This window comes from Carassius auratus, chromosome 20, assembly GCF_003368295.1.
Source record: "Carassius auratus strain Wakin chromosome 20, ASM336829v1, whole genome shotgun sequence".
Classification (NCBI taxonomy): Eukaryota; Metazoa; Chordata; class Actinopteri; order Cypriniformes; family Cyprinidae; genus Carassius; species Carassius auratus.
In genome coordinates, this window is record NC_039262.1 from 20665793 (window position 1) to 20686028 (window position 20236).

General features: G+C 36.2%; 1 protein-coding gene across 1 annotated transcript; it reads left to right on the plus strand.

The window, feature by feature from the left end:
• Positions 1 to 945: 945 nt before the first annotated feature.
• LOC113121154 (protein zyg-11 homolog) lies at positions 946 to 19647 on the plus strand. The gene is made up of 16 exons (XM_026291419.1): positions 946 to 1321; positions 3149 to 3314; positions 4736 to 5250; positions 6445 to 6690; positions 6805 to 6945; positions 7026 to 7202; positions 8405 to 8469; positions 9110 to 9209; positions 13780 to 13830; positions 13933 to 14094; positions 14177 to 14224; positions 15326 to 15523; positions 15606 to 15658; positions 18013 to 18110; positions 18202 to 18381; positions 18783 to 19647. Exons 1-16 carry the CDS (start codon positions 1298 to 1300, stop codon positions 18797 to 18799), a joined length of 2241 nt encoding a protein of 746 aa, XP_026147204.1. The 5' UTR covers positions 946 to 1297; the 3' UTR covers positions 18800 to 19647.
• The last annotated feature ends 589 nt before the right edge of the window (positions 19648 to 20236 follow it).

Below are 20236 nucleotides of genomic sequence, written 5' to 3' on the forward strand. Positions count from 1 at the left end.
AGACACACGGATGAAGGCGGTCACTCCGCTGTTCAGCACCGCGCGAGAGGGACAGCGCTCCACGACCTTCAGGATCCTTCTCCCGGTCACGCTGATAACTGATATCTTTTTTTTTTTTTTTTTTTTTTTTTTTTTTTGAGAATGTATTTGTGTTGAAGCTTTTTGATCTCTCTGAAAAAAAAGACATGTCAGAATATGTAGGCTATAAATTATTTTAACGTTATTTTTATTCATCACAATTCAGTAGGCTTTATCTTTTGTTAATCATACACAGTTCATACACAAATAGATTTGTTCGTGTTGTTTGGCATGAATTAAAAATAAAATAAAAGCGGTATTTTCTTTTTATAGTGTAGTTCACAACCTCTATTTTAGATTTCCGTAAAGCATAAAATATAATTTATGTATACAAAATAATACATTTAAATTAAATTATGAATAAATAAAATGTCATTTACAATGAAATGTCTATCTCTGCCAGAATCTTGGTGTCTTGTATATCAAAAGATCACAAATGATCTAAGACCTAATTATTTTAACCAGACAATACTACATTTACAGTGTGAACAGCACAAAATAAAACCTTTAAATACTGTATTTTGCCGAATACAGGGTTACAGAAAATATACAGTACTAATTGTACTAATGCTCTGTAATACGTATATAAAGTTTATCTTTCGGAGGTCATTCCCAATTATCTTACTTTGTCTAAATTCAGAAAATCGTCATTTGTTTTTATGTCAGAAATATTAAAATATTTAGAAATGTAAATGTGTGTATATGTAGATTTTTATAATTGTATAACGTATAGCATAACATTTATGGATATAAAATGTACTTACAAAAACGAATCCTAAATTTAGGAAACAAAACTGTATTGTTGTCATGCAGAAGCTGCTCTTCTGAAGCCCCGCCCACAGCCCCGCCTCCTCTGACGCGGATCCGTTTCCCGTGTGACGGCCTTGTTTACGTTACCTGTCAAGACGTCGTTACCGCTTCCTCCTGCCATAAAAACGTCAAAGTGGCTGACGGCACGTAATGACCGGAGTACGTACGAACTCTCCGGCAGAAGAAGAAATCCCCTAAACAACAAAGCAAACGACGAACAGAGGTTACAGTGGATTTAAAGCTGCCAGTGCTCTTTTAAAGACCGACGGTTAGGATCTGCAAATGTTTGAAGACCGATGTTTGACTGCTAATGGCTGAGAAGCTAAGAGCATTTCAGTCGGATTGTACTTGATCTCCACCTCAACCATTAAACGCTGAATACGAGCGTTTCTTTCGTTTCGAGGCCGTTATGATCCATCTCTTCGAGCCCGTGGTAAGACTGTAGATGTCACACTACTGTGTATCATTCCTCAGGATGTCAAAGTACTGTAAATCAACTCTTGAGGTTTGTAGGAACATGTTGGTGGTCATTAATTGTGCTTCATTAGAGATGACTGACTGTCTAGGACATTGCTCTACGATGTTTTCTCAGTTCTTTATTGTGCTGATCACAAGTTAGGAGCTGCCAGGTTATAGACTTAAACCCTTTAAAGGTTTAAAGCACAATTTGTTCCAAACACTTTCTCCAGCAGTCAGTTTGTAGACTAACGTTACATGAAGGGATTTCAGTATTTATTTATTTATTTATTTTTTGATCCTACGGCCCACAAAACATGATAATCTTCAAGCGAGGGACCCAAATGAAAATATGTAGCTGCCAATATGTATTATTATACAGTGTAATGTATACTATACCAGTTTGAAATATTTGGAAAACTTTTGGCTTCATTATTTAAATCAAATTTTAGTTTACTTATTTTAATTAAAGTAATTGTATTTGTTTAAACTTTTATTATATTTAACTTTTATTTATTTAATTCATTGTATTATTATTATTATTATTATTATGTTATTTATGGCATCCTGCACATGACGTGTGCGAAATATCTTTATTGTGGCCACGGAAGATTATCATCTTTGTGTCAGATATATTAAAACTAGTATGTTAGTGTGCTCATCTCTATGCGATATAACATTACTTAATATTGTTCATGACCAAATAAGCTGAAAAGTGTATATAATAGCATTTATGGGTAACAAAAAAGACTAAAATAAAAATACTAAATATACATTATTAATAAGTAATATGTAACTTCTAAAGTAAATTATCTTGCCATCTCAAATATAATAACTATAAATTATCTTATTATTAGCCAACAACTACATTGCAAAATGAGAATAGCATTAAGAAATACTTGCATTTCATACTGTTATTGTAGAGCTGTCAAACGATTAATCACATCCAAAATAAGTTGTTTATTATATGCATGCATGTATGTATGTATATATGTATATGTGTGTGTGTGTGTATATGTTTATATACAAGTACACAGACATAGGGCATATTTTGAAAATATTTGCATGTATACATTTATATTTGTATAATTTAAATCATATATAAATATATTTAATATATAAAAATGTTTTATACTTGTATGTGTGTGTATTTATATATACACATAATAAATATACACAGACATATATTATGTAAACAAAAACATTTATTTTGGATGTGATTAATCGTTTGACAGCACATCTATTTTGCAGTACTGAATGAAAGAATTTGTTCCCTCTTTTTTTTCTCTCAATTTCCTCATTTTAGTTCAGTCATGGTCACAAATTAAGAATCTGTTCCTTCATTTTAGTCAATCATGGCTATGTTGTACTCATTTGATTTAATTTAAATGAGGGAACGAATCAGTACATTGTGGTCTGCATTAAAAGAAAATGAAGGGACAAATAAATAAATTGTGGAAACTAATTCTTAAATTGTAACCACTATTTATATATGCAGGGCAAGTTATTTCGTTTATTTTACACGGTTTTTCACTACGTGATTCCACATACTCTCGTCCATATAGCAGTTCCCTGTGGTCCTCTGTGGGTCTCCAGACTGCAGTTTGAAAACCCCTCGACTAGTTGAAATACATAAAAAGATCTATTATCCAGTTAAGAGACTGGTTTTGCACTCAGCTTAGTCATAACTTACAATATAATACATCAGAGGATTGATTTCCTAAGCAGTGTAATAAAGGAAACCTCCCAAACCTAGGAAAAGAAAGGCGTATGAGGGTTGAGATCTGATCTGATGTTGTTGCAGGACGAGGCTTCCCCGCCATCTCTGACCGATCTGTGCATGACTCTGGTGAGCTCCAGGCTGGAGCTCTTCTGTGAGATGCGTGATGACGGCTCGCTCTCCTTCCGTGAGCCGCTGGTCTTCCCGCAGGAGCTGGCCGACCAACTGCTCTGTAAGATGGCCACTGAGGGTGAGTACGAGGCGTCCTGTGTTTTGAGGAAGCCTGCACAAACGTAGGATGACATTCCTGCACATGGAACAATGATTGTGTGTTCTATGTAGTTTTCTAAAGATATAGTCCATCTTAAAATAGAGACTCAGTCAATTACTCACCTTTTAATGTTTATCAGTAAAACAAAACACGATCTCGACAATTGGAGTTTATTATTAAAGTTACACTGAACTTTATTCACCCTCATCCTAGGAAAAAAGTAGAATAAACAGTATAAGTTGTTCGTAGCGTAGTCATTAGCCATATCACTTTGCATAAGGAACAGACCAAAATGAAATTGAATAATTCTAGTTCAAACTCATTGAAACGATTCTATTAAATTGTGTGTGTGTGTGTGTGTGTGTGTGTGTGTGTGTACAGCAGGTTAAATAAGAACATGTCACAATTTTCTCAGTAAATATGTTTCTAAAGGTGAAATTTGACATGAAATTGCCAACTAATATAAATTTCCAATGACTAGGGGCAGGATTGCCTTCTAATTTCTTATAGATTTCAGCTGGTGTCATGGCTTTCCATGCCTTTTTGCACCTCCCCGTTCAATACTATTTCCCTGTGTCATTATACTTTATTACACAGAACTTAATTTCTGAATTGTATTGTTTCCTTTGTATGGATGGATTACTTTGGTTGTTACCGACATCGGGAGAAAATTCCATGTCAACAGCACTTTTAGAAAAATATTTACTGAGAAAAATGGTGACGAGTTCAATATTTACACTGTACAAAATTATAAACACGACATTCATAGATCTAAGACTTTTTCGGTGTACACTCTTGTTCACAAATCTGTCTAAATCTGTGTTGGTGAGCACTTCTCCTTTGCCGAGATAATCCATCCACCTCACAGGTGTGGCATATCAAGATGCTGATTAGATTGGTCCACTTCACAGATTTAGACAGATTGGTGAACAATATTTGAGAGAATTAGGCTTTTTGAGTACATAGAAAAAGTCTTCGATCTTTGAGTTCAGCTAGTGAAAAATGGAGGCAAAAACAAAAGTGTTGCTTTTATAATTTTGTTCAGTGTATATTACCTGCTGTATGTATGTGTGTGTATTTGTGTGTGCATTTGTGTATATATATTTATATATGTAATATAAATACTTTTTAAAGTCCCTGTTCAGTTTTACTATACTGAAAATAACATTAGCAAGAGTGTACAACAGTGTTAAATTTCAGTTTAAATGGGGCCCTAATATATTGAGTGTTATGAAATTAAACTAACATGTTTTTTTAATTTCTTTATAAAGTTATATTTTTGGAACCACACAGAACTGAGAGGGGTACAGAAGCTGGAAATTAAACTTAGCTGTATTTCCGGCTCAGACGAAATGAATGAATTTATACTAAAAAGATTGAGAATAATGTTTCTTTCACAGGCCTATTGAATGACAGCACAGTGGGAATCTTCCGAAGCTGCCAGCAGTTCCGGTTGCGTCACGCCTGCATCCGCACGGCGCGCATCTCCGCCGAGGCCTTCCAGCGTGCCCTCTGCCCGCACCGCCTCGTGGAGCTAGACGCTTCTCGGGTCAACGCAGACCTCACCATTGCCGACATCCTTCGAGTTTTATCATCCAATAAAACCTTGCAGGAGAGTCTGCAGCTGCTCGTCCTGAACGGCCTGACCATGTCTTCTCTGGAGGAGCCCAGCCGTCGCTGTTTCAGTGCCATGCAAGGGCTGCGTGCGCTCAGCGTGTCCAGCGTGGACTTCTACGACTCGGGCTTGGTGGACGTGTGCACGCTGCCTCGCCTGGAGAGTCTGGATATCTCCAACACCTCAGTGACGAACCTGACCCCGCTCCTGGGCTTGAGGAGCAGGCTGCGCTATCTCACCATGCACCAGCTCAAGAGGCTGGAGATGACCACCGCTCAATTGCTAGCTGTGCTCAGTCAGGTCAGCTCTTCATCGGTTTTAATGCTGAGGTCGTTTTTGTAGCTTTCAAGAAACAAAGGCATGTGTACCGTATTTTTCGGACTAGAAGTCCTATCAGTCCAAAAATACGTCGCATTTATCTAGAACCAAGAACCAAGAGAAAACATTACCATCTACAGCCACGAGAGGGCGCTCTATGTTTTCAGTGTAGACTACAGGAGCACTGAGCAGCATCTCTGGCAGCATAGAGCGCCCTCTGGCAGCTGGAGACGGTAATGATTTCTCTTGGTTCATTTCTCTTGGTTCTTGTCAAATTAATTAAGTCACAGGACCAGCCAAACTATAAAAAAAGTGTGACTTCCGGAAAATACGGTAATTGATATGTCATGTGAGATAACTGTCAAATCAAGATGATATTTCTCTTGTATCTTTAAATACATGTTTTAAGTATTTTTAAATATCATGAATTATTAATTTATTAATATCGTGGAAGTTTTTAGGGACAAACTTGAATTAAATTTTAAATGAAGCAAATGCTAAATATTAATATATAAATATCATTCAAATAAAACTTACTCAAACGCTCTTTTTACTACTTAAGTTGTGCATCTTAACATGACTCTTCTAGGGCATTTTGAAAAAACAGATTAAAATCACTACGATATTTATGTTGTTTTCACATCACAAGCAAAATTGTCACTAGTACATTTAATACATTAATAATTCATGATATTTTATTAAATATCATGTTTTTAAGGACATTTTACAAACTAACCAATACTTATGTTTCATAAATATGTCAAATTTTCTAATATTTTCAGTGATTTAATGACCCTAATACAGTCAAGAAGCTCGGAAGTAGAAGTTTTTTATTTTTATTATTATTATTTTTTTTTTGTATAATTTTAAAATAACTATTCTAATTTGACTTAATATTCAGTGATTAAACCAACAAGCTTTTATCTTTTTATTAAATTATTTTATTCATATTATTAGGCAATGAAGCAGTTTTAGATTGATAGATGGATGGATGATAGATAATAAAGAAAGAAATGGAAAATGGAAAATATCAAGTCATCATAGGTTTGAATTGCATTTAAAATCTATTTTAGAGTAAATAGCAGAAAATTAGTTTTGACTTAAATTTGTCTCACTAGCCAGAAAGTTGATCATAATGCCTGTGATTGTATGCACGTGATTTTTCTGTGTGTCCAGCTGGAAGGTTTACAGCACCTGGACATCTCAGACGATAAGCAGTTCACATCGGACGTGGCGCGGCAGCTGCTGGAGACTCCTGGCATCCTGCCCCAGCTGCTGTCTCTGGACGTGTCTGGCCGTAAGCTGGTGACCGATGCAGCGGTCAGGGCTTTCGTGGAGGCCAGACCGGGCATGACATTCGTTGGTCTGCTGGCCACCGATGCCGGATTCTCTGACTTCCTCTCTGGTGAGGGCAGCTTAAAGGTAGGTGCTCAGATGCAACAGCAAGATGTTTTGAAAAATGCAACATAATTACCCGTTGCTTCTTTTAGATGTAGTAGGTGATTGTAAGTTCATGATTTTTGTTCTGTTTTTCAGGTGACTGGAGAGGCCAATGAGACCCAGATCTGTGAGGCGTTGAGAAGATACAGTGAGCGAGAGGGGTTTGTCAGAGAAGCTCTCTTCCACCTCTTCAGCCTCACTCATGCCATAGAGAAACCAAGGCCTGACATCCTGAAGGTATGCATCCTCGCAAAGACTGAGTGATGAATCAAAGGTCACGGTGTTTCTTCATATCGATCTGCTCTGTCCATCTGCAGTTGGTAGCGCTGGGGATGAAGAATCATCCGGCCACACTGAACGTGCAGCTGGCAGCCAGTGCCTGTGTGTTCAACCTCACCAAACAGGAACTGGCCTTTGGGATCCCTGTGCGACTCCTGGGGAACATCACACAGCTGCTGCTCGAAGCCATGAAGACCTTCCCCAACCACCAGCAGGTACATGAAAACATCAGATAAAAACTGCCCATCACGACTGAAATCAAATTACAGTATAGCAGAGTACAGTTAATGCATTTTTTGCTCTTCATGTTTAATAATAAAAAAATTGCTCTAATTCTATTGCCAAATATTTAAAATGTTTAATGCAAAACATTACATCCACTTTAAATCTAGTTTATAATAAGAAAAACATGATTCAAGCCCAAGGAAGAATAGCATTTACTAATTTATTTTACTATGCATGAATGCATTGATGCTTTATAATATAGAGCAGTTTTTGTATTTTATACTATGTATTATTTAATATAGTTATGTATGTTTATATTTTTATTAAAACAAAATGGTTCATTCCGAAATTATTTAGAACCGAATTCATTTGTTAAAATGGACAGTTTGCACAGGGAATAAATCAACCTTACCTATTCAAACCAGTGTTATTGTTAAAAAAAATGCATATAATATTAAAAAAAACTTTTCTGTTATGTAAATATTAAATGAAAAAAAAAACATTTGATATGATGCTAAATTAAGTTTAAATTGAATTCTGAAATTACTAAAACTGAAATAAAGCTAAGAAAAAAAAACTTGAATTGAAAATGTACAAATTAACGCTAATTCAAAATCTTTAGATTATTATTATATAAATAATACTCAAATTAAATTAAATTAAATAAAAAAATTTAAATTAATTTAATTTAGTACTAAAATAACACTTAATTCAGATTCTCTTTTCACTACTGAAGTTAAGCGTCTAAACATTGAACTAATATAATAGCATTTAGGAAAAATTGATAGATAAACTAAATGCATTAAAATTACTGCAGTATTTAATATGTTGCTTTTACGTTGCAAGCAAAATCATCACTAGAATATTATGAATATTTCAGTATTGTTTGGCTCAAATTGTTTCCCTCAGTGGATTAATGAAATAGATTGTATGATAAGATAAATATATTTTATGTAGTCGGGTCACTTTCACTTGGTAGCATGATTGGGTCACCTCTACAGGAAGTAGACTTTTCACACAATAAGCTTTTGTTCTTCCTGAGAACATTCAACATTTTTATTTTACATGAACATTCAGAACATTCATTCAGAACATTCATACAGTGCATCATTTTAAGAACGAGGAACAGATTTTACTGTTGCCAGTTCAGAGTTCCCAGTAAACAGCTGTTCTGTTGATTGTTTTTTTCCAGCTGCAGAAGAACTGCCTGCTGTCTCTATGCAGCGATCGAATCTTGCAGGAGGTTCCCTTCAACAGGTACTTTTCATTTCTACTTAAAAATGTGGCAATAATAAATCACTCGCTTTAGTTTTTGTCAAGCTGCTAATAATGCTCAGGTAATATCAATACATAATCAAATGATTTCAAATTATTTTAAAGAAAAACAAGTCTAAATATGCATGGTATTTTCATCTGTTTTGCATGACCAGTGATCATCTGTTGCTCTTTTCTTATTTGATTTTTGTTTCTTTATGAAACTACTCTTCAAATGTTAGAGGTTAAGTTTTTTGCTCGCCAAGGCTGAATTTATTTTATGCAATAACTAATAGTACAGGAAAAACAGTAATATTGGAAAAAAATGTTTTTGCTAATTAATAAATAGTTTAAGTTTAATTATAGTCTCTTTGGATGATTTATCCTTGCTGAATATAAGTATTATTAAAAAGTATTTTCAAAATAATAATGTGGAGTATGTGAACTTTAAACTCGTGTCAGCCAGTCAGAACGCAGAAAAACAGTTCCGTTTTGTAAATGCATAAGTCCAATTTAAACACACCTACTCATGACTGTTTACTATATTTCTAAAATAATCTAAGCCTAATATTTTAGATGGAAAAGATTATCAGATATAATCTATTATGATTATGTGAATCTATTATGACATTTGTTCGGTCAGGTTCGAAGCTGCCAAGCTGGTCATGCAGTGGCTGTGTAACCACGAGGATCAGAACATGCAGAGGATGGCTGTGGCTATTATCTCCATCCTCGCTGCCAAGGTAAGCAGCTGCAGTCTGAGAGGAAACGGAAGCTGGGAGACTCCCACAAAAGGTTCAGAACATTCTATCGCTGTGATGCATCGTGAAATGCAGTGTGACAGAACGGAGATGGGCAGATTGTTCTTGTGTCATGTCTGCAGCGATCAGAGGAGTTTATCTGTGCTGCTGTCATGGGCCGAATTAGATTTTATTCTGAATAAAAAGTTTCTTTAATGTTGATAACATAAAGCCCTCTTCCCCTTCATTGAAAACCATCTGTGAAAAAGGCTTATTTTAAAAAAATTACATCGTCAGAATCGTGAAAGTGTGTTTCAAATGACGCGGTATACACTATGCACTTGTTTACCATATGGTTTATGAATTTTATTAGGTTAATTTGTCATAAATAGTCGGAGTCTGATAGCCCCTCCCCTTCGCAACGTGATTAAAGCTGTGAAAGTTGAGTGCATGAAGTTTCCGCACTTAAGGCCCTATTTTAATGATCTGAGCGTATGGTCTAAAGCGCACGGCGCAGATGTACTCAGGGTGAGTCCGAATCCAATTTTGCTAGTTTAAGGAGGGGAAACAGTCACTGCATGGTCTAAACGGGTTGTCCCTATTCTCTTAATGAGTAATGGGTGTCTTTTGGGTGTAACGTGCAATAAACCAATCAGAGTCTCATCTCCCATCCCCTTTAAAAGCCAGTTGCGCATGCGTCATGTTAGGTTTGCTATTTACATGGCGGAATGTAATTTTTAATTTTTAAAAATGTTTGTGTGCTGCTGTGCATCCCTGTGTGTGTAATAAGTGTACGCATGTTGTGCACCTGCCTATAAGCACATATTACTAACACGGTATTTAAATGACAAAAAAAATATTATAATAATATATTGTGCCAAACTTTAGACCAGGTTTGAGTTAGTCAATGGTACAGTCTATTTTCAGTTCCTCAAAATAGCAACGCACCAATAGTGCACCTGAACACACCTAATTTTTAGACCAGCACGCCCATGGGCACAAATGCATTTACTATTTAAACAACGTGGTGCAGGACGAGAAAATGAGAACTGCGTCAGGCTGAAACTAGCAAAAGCGCTTGAGCCGCATTGCACCATTTGTATGATAGCGCCATTCGTTTTTCTGTTATTTAAAGGGGGGGTGAAATGCTATTTCATGCATACTGAGTTTTTTACACTGTTAAAGAGTTGGATTCCCATGCTAAACATGGACAAAGTTTAAAAAATTAAGTTGTACGTTTGAAGGAGTATTTCTGTTCCAAAAATACCTCTTCCGGTTTGTCACAAGTTTCGGAAAGTTTTTTTCGAGTATGGCTCTGTGTGACGTTAGATGGAGCGGAATTTCCTTATATGGGTCCTGAGTGCACTTCTGCCGGAAGAGCGCGCTCTCCCGTATAGCACAGCACTGAGAGCAGAGGCATTCAGTGATCAGAGCGAGAGCGTCGCGAAATGTCACAAAGGAAGTGTATTTTTGGTTGCCAGGGCAAGACAACCCTGCACAGATTACCAAAAAAAAACCGCATTAAGGGACCAGTGGATGGAGTTTATTTTTACAGAGCATCAACGGAGTTGTGCAAGTGTTTGTGTTTGTTCCCTGCATTTCTAAAATCTTGTTTTACAAACAAAGCCCAGTTTGACGACGGATTTGCGTATCGTTTATTTCTTAAGGATGATGCAATCCCAACGAAAAAGGGTCATGATTGTGTGTTGGAACCACAGGCGGTGAGTAAATATCTCTGTCTCCTTGTTAGTGCGTCCGCCTCCCATCGGAGACCTGGGTTCGAGCCCAGCTGCTGCTCTCGTTCAGTTTCAGCCTTCACAGCTGTCACAGCTTCCAAACGCTCTCAACGCAACTGGCGCTCGTGATTCTTTAGCTCCGCCCACACGTCACGCCTCCAGGCGCTCGTGTTTTTCCGGGAAAAATCGGTACAGACTATCTTTCTCTTATGAATATAATAAAACTAAAGACTTTTTGGAGTTATGAAGGATGCAGTACTACTCTATAGGTACTCAAGATTAACAGGATATTGAGTGAAAACGAGCATTTCACCCCCCCTTTAAGTGCATCATCTGGGTATTTAAAGTGCACTTTTTTGGGGGGGACTTTTCTGTGTGAATGCACTACTTGCACTAGCATCTTAGAATAGTGCACAAGTATGTGATTTGGGAGGCACCTTGAGTCTATCAGCATATAATTGACATTTATACATTGATTATGTGATTATATAAATGCCCTTTTAATACACTTGTTACATATTTCACATGCAGAGAGGTTAGCCTATCATCAGCGAGCACACTGGTATATAGAAGCATTAAAGGTTTAGAGGAGAGCTTTGTCTGAATGAGAAATAGCTGTGTGAAAAGACACAATCACATGCAAAACATATCAGATGAAAGGCCCCTAAATAATTGTCGCCCCCTAGGGGCAGTCACACAGCATTGGTTGTTAATCTCTGAAAATGAATGTCTGAATCTGTCCACAAAAAGCTAATTATAAAAGTATGTTTGCAGGGCTCCAAACTGCGACCATTTTTTCTGCCGGTGCAACTAATTGTTGTGAGAGGTTGTTCAACTCATAAGTAAAGTTCAAACATCAAATGGCAGCTGTGCAGCGTGGACCGTTTATCAGCCCGAAACGCTACGCAACGCAAAGCAGCAAGGCTAACTGTAACCATGGTGTTGTGGTAGAAATATTTGAATGCATTACATCATTCATTTCAGGGTTTGTACAACCTCTTGAGACAGAAATTCATGCAATTTTTAATGATTTTCAAGCATTCTACACAGCTATTTCCAGCATTTTAAAGCTCAAAAATGATCCAGTTTGAATGTTATTTTTAAAGGGATTAACAAAATATACCTTGTGGTAAAAACAAACACTTATGTAAAATAAAAATAAAAAATACATCAAATCACAATTATAACCAGTAGACAGCAGCAGAGGAGCACTTACTGGCTTATTAGTCATTCATTTCCACTTTTTCTCCATATTTTGAAATGCTAAAATCACTAAAATACAAAATCATCAGGAAATCAGATTTTGTCCGAATTGTAAACGTTTCTTGTGTAAGAAGTAATAAGTCACGAACTTTTCTTCAATTTGCTGCTATATCACACATAATCAGTGAAGTTGGTCAGTTCCATATGCTAGAAGAATAATGGTACATTTAATAAGAGTGGAATATATACATTTTCTGTTTATAAAAAGTAGATTTTGCACCGGTTACGGTTGTTAATAAAAGTACGTTTTGAATGCATCTTAACTCAAGCTAAGTGCTTTACTCTCAAATCTGTATAAACCAATAAAAATAAACAAGAAATTAACCTTAAATATCATTAGTAACCACACTTATCAATGCAAAACAAGAAAACCTCTTTGATTAAATGATCTTTATTCTGAATACCCCCCACACCACCCCAGCACTACCAAACCTACTCCTGGTGCCACCATCTACAGAATTTAATGTCGCTGGTGTCACTGCTCTCAAATGTTAGTCTGGAGCCCAGGTTTGAAAGAAAAGCATAGTTGGTTTTCTAGGGGCCTACTTACACTTAACACTTCTTGTGTTTTCTTTGATTGGGTGGCTATTAATGGCCCTCTTCACACACCAATCCCAGTAAACTACCCTAAAATGACCAGAATTACTTTAACGGTAAATTCAAACAAATAATGGCAATCTGGCATACTTGGCAAATGTCACAACTTTCACTTTTTCAAATACCAGTAAATTCTGTGATGTCAGTCATCGGGAATTATGATAAAAAGCTGCTCCGTTGAAGCGCTTTAGTTTTACTCTCATCTGTCCAGTTTGAAAACCTTTTTAAAGCCTGATTGACAGACATAAGGGATCAAACAGAATGTGTTTTTGCTGTTATAAATAAAATAAATAAAATTAAATTAATCAATTAATGCATTTAGCAGATGCTTTTATCCAAAGCGACTTCAGGCTATCAATTTTTACATATCACGTGTTCCCCGGGAATCTAACCCCCAACCTTGCGCAGTGCTCTACCAATTGAGCTACAGGAACACTGTCATAAACACGAGACACACGTAGTATCCAACTGCAGACCTTCAGCACATATGAACGGAACAAAGCTGTGCATATTTACAAAGAAAAACGAATAAAAAGCAGCAGAGCTAACTGTAAACAGCTCAGAGTAATCACGTCACCTCCGTGAGAACTTTATGATTGGCCCAAAGCAGACTTCATTCGTCAGTGGGATCTGACTCCGTACATTCTCATACCGGTGATCATCTTTGTGTGTTCACACACAGCATCATACTGGAAATTTACTGGTGTTGTTACAACTTCCCTTTCTGGTTAATTACCAGAACTGATTTACTGGTATTTTTAAAAAGGTTCTGTTCACACATGATTTTTTACTGGTAATTTACGAGTAAAGACTGTGTGTGTGAAATGGATTAATAGATAGTTTTAATGCCCTCTGAAACACATTCACGAGGGATCTCCCCAATCACTTCAGGAGGTGGTTTGAGAAGCACTCCAGGTGCAACTGGACAAGAGTAAATTAATCTGGCTTCATGATGGCTCTTTGTGTGTGTTTCTTAGTTGTCCACTGAGCAAACTGCACAATTAGGAGCTGAGCTTTTCATTGTAAAGGTAAGTTGTTGTTTTTCCTCTCAGATTTAATGCTTAACATTTGTAACACTTGAATGGAAGGAATAGTGGATACTTCCCTCTCTCTCACTCTTCACATCACAGCAACTCCTGCACATAGTGCGGCAGAAAACGTGTCAGGGTATCGTGGATGCCACGTTGAAGTTCACACTCAGCGCTCTGTGGAACCTCACGGATGAATCTCCTACCACCTGCAGACACTTCATAGAGAACCAGGGACTAGAGCTCTTCATCAAAGTACTCGAGGTAAACACTTCTCAGGAGAACGCAACAGTTATTTGTTAAAAACCTGCCTTGTATTCTCATCTCAAAATGTCTCTTTTTCCAGTCCTTTCCATCAGAGTCATCCATTCAACAGAAAGTCCTGGGTTTACTGGTAAGAAATAATCTATACAGTGGGGGTCAAAGGTTGACACTGGGAATGTGGGATTCAAAAACTGATTTGAACCTTAAATTATAAGCGCACATAAACACACACAGCAATTTGTCAGAAGAAATGCATCTGGATAATACCATCTTTCTGTTAGACTCTCTTAGCAATTAAACAAAAAAACACTTGGTCAATGTGTCTGAATCATTTTTATACATGTTACTGGTAGTCCACTCTGTGAAGAATTGTTGGGTATAATAATATATCACCGTTTACTTTATTTTACTATCCTCACTTACTTAAATGTGTCATATACATTTATATTAGTGAGGATTTCCATAAACTTACATATTGTGTCCTGCACCCACTAGTAAATAAATATCAAAAATTATATCTGGTGTCTGAATCATTTTTAGTTTTACTGTGTATATATTCATAACTTTCATACTGCAGGGATTCATAAATTGACCAGAAGTGACAAAGATGCTTCCTTAAAGATGCTGTTCTATTGAATGAATTATGAACAAAAAAATGTATTATTAAAACTCAACATCGCTAAAAATAAGAAATGTTTCTTGAGCATTAAATGAGCATATAAGAATGATTTCTGGAGTGACACAGAAGACTGGAGTAATGATGCTGAACATTCAGCAATACATTGCATATTAAAATAGATTTATATTATATTATATTTCACAATATTGCAGTTATTTTGGACTTGATCAATTATATGCAGCCTTGTATTTTTTTTTTCTTTAATCCAAAGCATTCGAACGTGTGTTTGTGTGTGTGCATGCATAAAATATTTTGGCAGCATATGTAGCATTAATAATTCTAATAATTCTGTGCTGGTTATGCACTGACGAGAGAAATACATGAAACTGAGTTGAGGTGAGTGATTCTGAAGCTGTGGGCAGCACTGATAAAACGCCTTCTCGTGTCAAAGGAAGCACTGCTGAGGGATTATGCTAATAGCTTCCCTTAGTTAGAAAGTATAATGAGACCATTTCACTTTGCATTCAGTTGTATTTTTGGAGCTGTGGTCCCCTGTGCTGTTGTTGCTGTCTAGTTCTGAATGTTTTGTGTGATTGTTTCCATTGTATTCAGAATAACATCGCCGAGGTTGGGGAGTTGCACGGTGAGCTGATGGTTGAGAGTTTTCTGGAGCACATCCGCTCTCTGCTGAACAGTCCAGAGGTGGAGGTCAGTTATTTTGCCGCAGGCATCTTGGCACACCTCACATCACGGGGCGAGAAGGTGTGGACCCTCGACCTGTCGCTCAGGACCACGCTGCTGGAGCAACTGGTGCGTGTTTGCGCACACACAAGTATTAATTGTTTGGGTATGATTATAAATGGTTTAATCGTTATGTATCTCACTCTCGCAGCATTCGGTGATTCTGAAGTGGCCAGCGCCCGAATGTGAGATGGTAGCGTACAGGTGAGAGATGAGAAACAGGGTAGAGCACTGAAGGGGTGTGTCCGGTCTGGTTTTGGTCACTTCATAGAGCATTATTATTGTTAAAATAGCGATAAATTATTAAAGCTTTGAATTCAATAATTAAACACTGTTTTTAATTATCAGTATTTATTTAAACCATTAAAACAGTGCCCTAAAAATTGTAACTGAGAATTTGGGTAAAGAATTAAGTCCTTAAAAACAGTATATTATAAGATAAACATGAATTATGATTCTTTTTTTTTTTTTTTTAAGGGAACCACAGGAATAAAGTTAATAATATATGAGCAGTTTTTTCCTATTTTATTACATTAAACAATTTTTACTTACAGTACAGGTTTGTGTATATATATAAATAAACATTGAAAAAAAAATTAATATATGCAGTTAAATATGTAAAATGCATAAAATGTTTATTAAAAATAAAGTAATAAATAATGGCAACAAGTTAAAAAGAAGTTTGCAATTAACTTTAAAGTTAACTTAAACATTGACAATACTGGTTGTGTTTAGCAGTGTTTTTTTTTTTAATTTCTATTATTAATTATATGTTCAGTTTTCATTTTCATTTCTTAATAAACAAAACTAAAATTAATGTGCGCCTTCTTTTTTTTTTTTAGTTTGTTTTAATGATTGTTTCCACTGTTTTTTTTCCCCTTATTAAATTTACATTTTTTTTTTCTGTTTTTCAACATTATTAATTTTCAGTTTGTTTTTCATCTAATATGTACTGTTTGTTTTATTTCAGCTTTATTTCCATAAAAAAAAAAAAAAAAAAAAAAATTAGTTGTTTGCAGTGTTAATTTTGACACGAAATTTTAATTTAGTTTTAGTCTTAGTCTTTTGACTATAATTCTTTTTAGTTTTAGTCAAGTTTTAGTCATCTGATTTGTTTTAATTTTAGTCTTATTTTAGTCGACTAAAATTGCTTGGTGTTTTAGTCGACTAAAATTGCTTGGTATTTTAGTCGACTAAAATAAGACTAAAATCAATAACAGATTTACTAGACATTTTTTTACAGCTGGTATAGGAAACAAACTTAACCAAAATATATAAAACACAAATTCAACTTTATTTCAACACAACTGTGTCTTTATTTCGATTCAAAAGCTTTTATGCAGCAACAAACACTGTCATGATAATGTAAACAATAACTAGCTGCCAATTGACCATCAATAAAAGAAAAATAAAGTTAGGTCCAGGACCTTAAAGCTTACAGCTGAGCTGAACAATAAGTGCATACATTTAAAGTAAATATTTAATAAGTTGGCAGCTAGGTGGATAAAAAAAAGTAACAAGATTTTATAAGGTATTCATTTGTCTAGCAATATTGTATGTTTTAAATACTACAATACTGCTAGATTTGTATGTATAATGATAGGATGTGAACATTCATGTTTCACATGACTAATATAGAAATATTTGTGATATTGTCAACAAGTAGAACATTATAAAATATACAAAACATTAGTATTAATCAAATGTATTTATCATGATATTATGTATTAGTATTGTGCTCTCATCTAACTTGAAGAAGGGGCTATTTTACAGTACTTTTCAGTTCGTAATATTTAATGCTACAACATCTACGCACTGCAGTATTCCACTTTTGCTTAGCTCAATAAACAAAAGAACATCGTTGTGAAATTACATTTGAGAAAATGTCCGGGTGGCTCGTCTGTAAATGTCTTTTCAAATTGGTTGTGTTCTTGCCACGAATGAGCGCTCCGCGTGCTTTACAGTTTGTTTTGTTTTGTTCGTCGTCAAACGTGAAGTGAGCTGTGGACATTTTGTCGCTCTTTTAGACATCACCTCTTCGAATGCCGTCTTCCCGGGAGCTCATTTAAAAACTGAAGACCTTCGCTTCACGTCTCAATAAGTCAGGCTCGGATTGGTTCTCTTCTCTAATGCAGTCTCGCCTGTTATGTTTTGCCGGGTCTTTCTTTGTTCATTCCTCGCATCTCTCCCGTCTGCTGATTTGATTTTCGTCACAGTCTATTTTCGTCTCGTCCTTTATTCGTTGACGATAATGTCAATCAATTTAGTCATAGTTTTAGTCTCCATCAGTGCCTTCTATTTTAGTTCTCGTTTCGTTTTCGTCCGCAAAAATATATTCGTGACGAAAATAATGACGAAAATATTTAGTCAACGAAATTAACACTGGTTGTTTGACATGACTGGTGTTCAGTCACATTAAGGAGGTCTTGCTTTTGATAGTTTCAGTTTAATGCTTGTATAGACCCCTCTTCTACTTGGCCATGCACTAGAAAGAAAATGATTTATTGTATTACAAAGAAATAAAGTGTTTAGTGTACATCTCTGTTTGTCTTCTCCAGGTCGTTCAACCCTTTCTTCCCTTTACTGAAGTGCTTCCAGACCCCTGGAGTCCAGCTGTGGGCCGCATGGGCCATGCAGCACGTCTGCAGCAAGAATGGTGAGATCAGCACTATAAACCCAACACACTCTGAGCCCAGACACTTTCTGTGTTGTGAATTTGATTTCCTGTATTGCCATCATGAATGCAGCGGGGCGGTACTGCAGCATGCTACTGGAGGAGGGAGGACTGCAGCAGCTGGAGGCAGTGAGGTCACATCCCAAAACCCACGGCGACGTGCAGCGATTGGCCGAAAGCATCCTAGACAGTTTACATCGCCACAGAGCGCGCACGGGATTCACAGGACCACCCAAAATACACACGCATAGAGGTACATGTCCACAGAAAAACGAAAGTCAAGATCCTTTTAAATTTGAAAACGATACTTAACCCAAAAATGAAAATTCTGTCATCAATTACTCACCCTCATGTCGCTCCAAACCTGTAAGACTTTCGTTCATCTTCGAAACACAAATTAAGATATTTTTGATGAAATCCGAGAGCTCTCTGACCCTCCATAGACAGCAAGGATATTAAACCTAGCAAGGTCTTACCGGTTTGGATCGACATGAGTGTTAGTTATTAATGACAGAATGTTCATTTTTGGGTGAACTATCCCTTTAAAGGATTTAACCTTTAAATTACATTTCAAAACTTCACTTTCTGAAGTTTAAATGTTCAATTTTAGGTATAATGTGAGATTTTAATTCCACATGTCTTTTTGTTTTCCAGAGAAAAACGTTTCATGACACAATTAGTGGTCTCTGGATAGGATGCCGCCAAAAACTGGAAGCTTTTTGTAATTGTTTGTTCACTTGTGCCCATCCGTATGACAATGACGCTCTGCTGCTCTTCCTGTTAGGAGGAATGTGCGGATGAATTACTTTGCATATGTTTGCACACAACGGAATCCGTTATTTATTTGACGTCAGAATTAAGTCTCTTTGATCTGAGGAAATGATTATTCAGACGCGCAGCAGCTCAGAGAGTGCGTTTCTGTTCAAACGTGGGAAGTATGTGAGAGTTTGTGTGCATTTGTGTATTAAGAGCATGTGCATCAGATTGCTATGTAAACATATTCCGATTTAGATGTAACTCCATTGGAAATTTCATTTACCATATTACACGTGTGTCGTGTTTGGCATAAAATGCAAAAATACAAAAAAAGACAACAGATAGATTGGTTTTGTAACTTTAATTGTAGAATATGTTAAATTGTGAAAAGAGAAGAAAGTGCATTGAACAGCATGAGAGCTTTAGGGATGAAATTTCTATTTTATAGACCGTTTATCAACCGTGACAGATGACAGTGTTTATAATGTTGTGTTGCACGCAAAGTATTATGATTCCAGATTTGAGTTGGTTTCAAAAATGGTACTAGACCGGACGCTCAGATGAAAGATTCCTCAAGAACCCAGAGCTCTTCAGAAGCAAACGAAACGGGTGGAGATGAATAAAAATAAAGTTTTGCCTTTGCTGGAAAGCAGGAGCACATCAATTAATGGATTGCCTTGTAAACCACGTTGAGAAATCAAGCATGTAGACATAAAAATGGATTCAGATAAACGGCACTTTGTAAAAAAAAAAAAAAAAAAAACAATGCAAGAGTGAGAACTTTGTTCTCATCGTGGCAACTTTGGTGCACTGGTGATTTGCCAAACGTCATTGGATTTGCCGCCTCTAAACAAACTAGCATTGAACTTGAAGTTTGATGTTATTTAACACCAATGAAGCTGTTAAACAGCAGGTTCAACTTGTCTTGTTTGGAATTACAATTAAAAAAGTTATGCTCCATTTTGTTCTAGTGATCTAAAACAAGCTGATTCTTTTTGTTGTATGCAAATGTTTTTTCCCTTGATGTGTATGCTTCTTTTTGCAGCATGGATTTGTTTTCTGTTCATAACTGGGCCATGTATTACGATGAGATGTTCCAGCAAATCTTATTGTGTCATGCAGCTGTTCTTGCACATTACATGAAAAAGTATTTGTTATAATTTCTACTGTAATTCGAATTTCGTTTGGATTGAGCAGGAACACCAGAGTCAGCCAGTGTCATACTGCTGATCAGATTCACATTTATGCAAATTATGTTTGGGTAATAAAGAACAAGAAGCCCTGCTGGAAATCTTTATTAATAGGTTCATTTAAGTATTTTTTTATTTATATAAAGTGTTCAAAAGAAATTT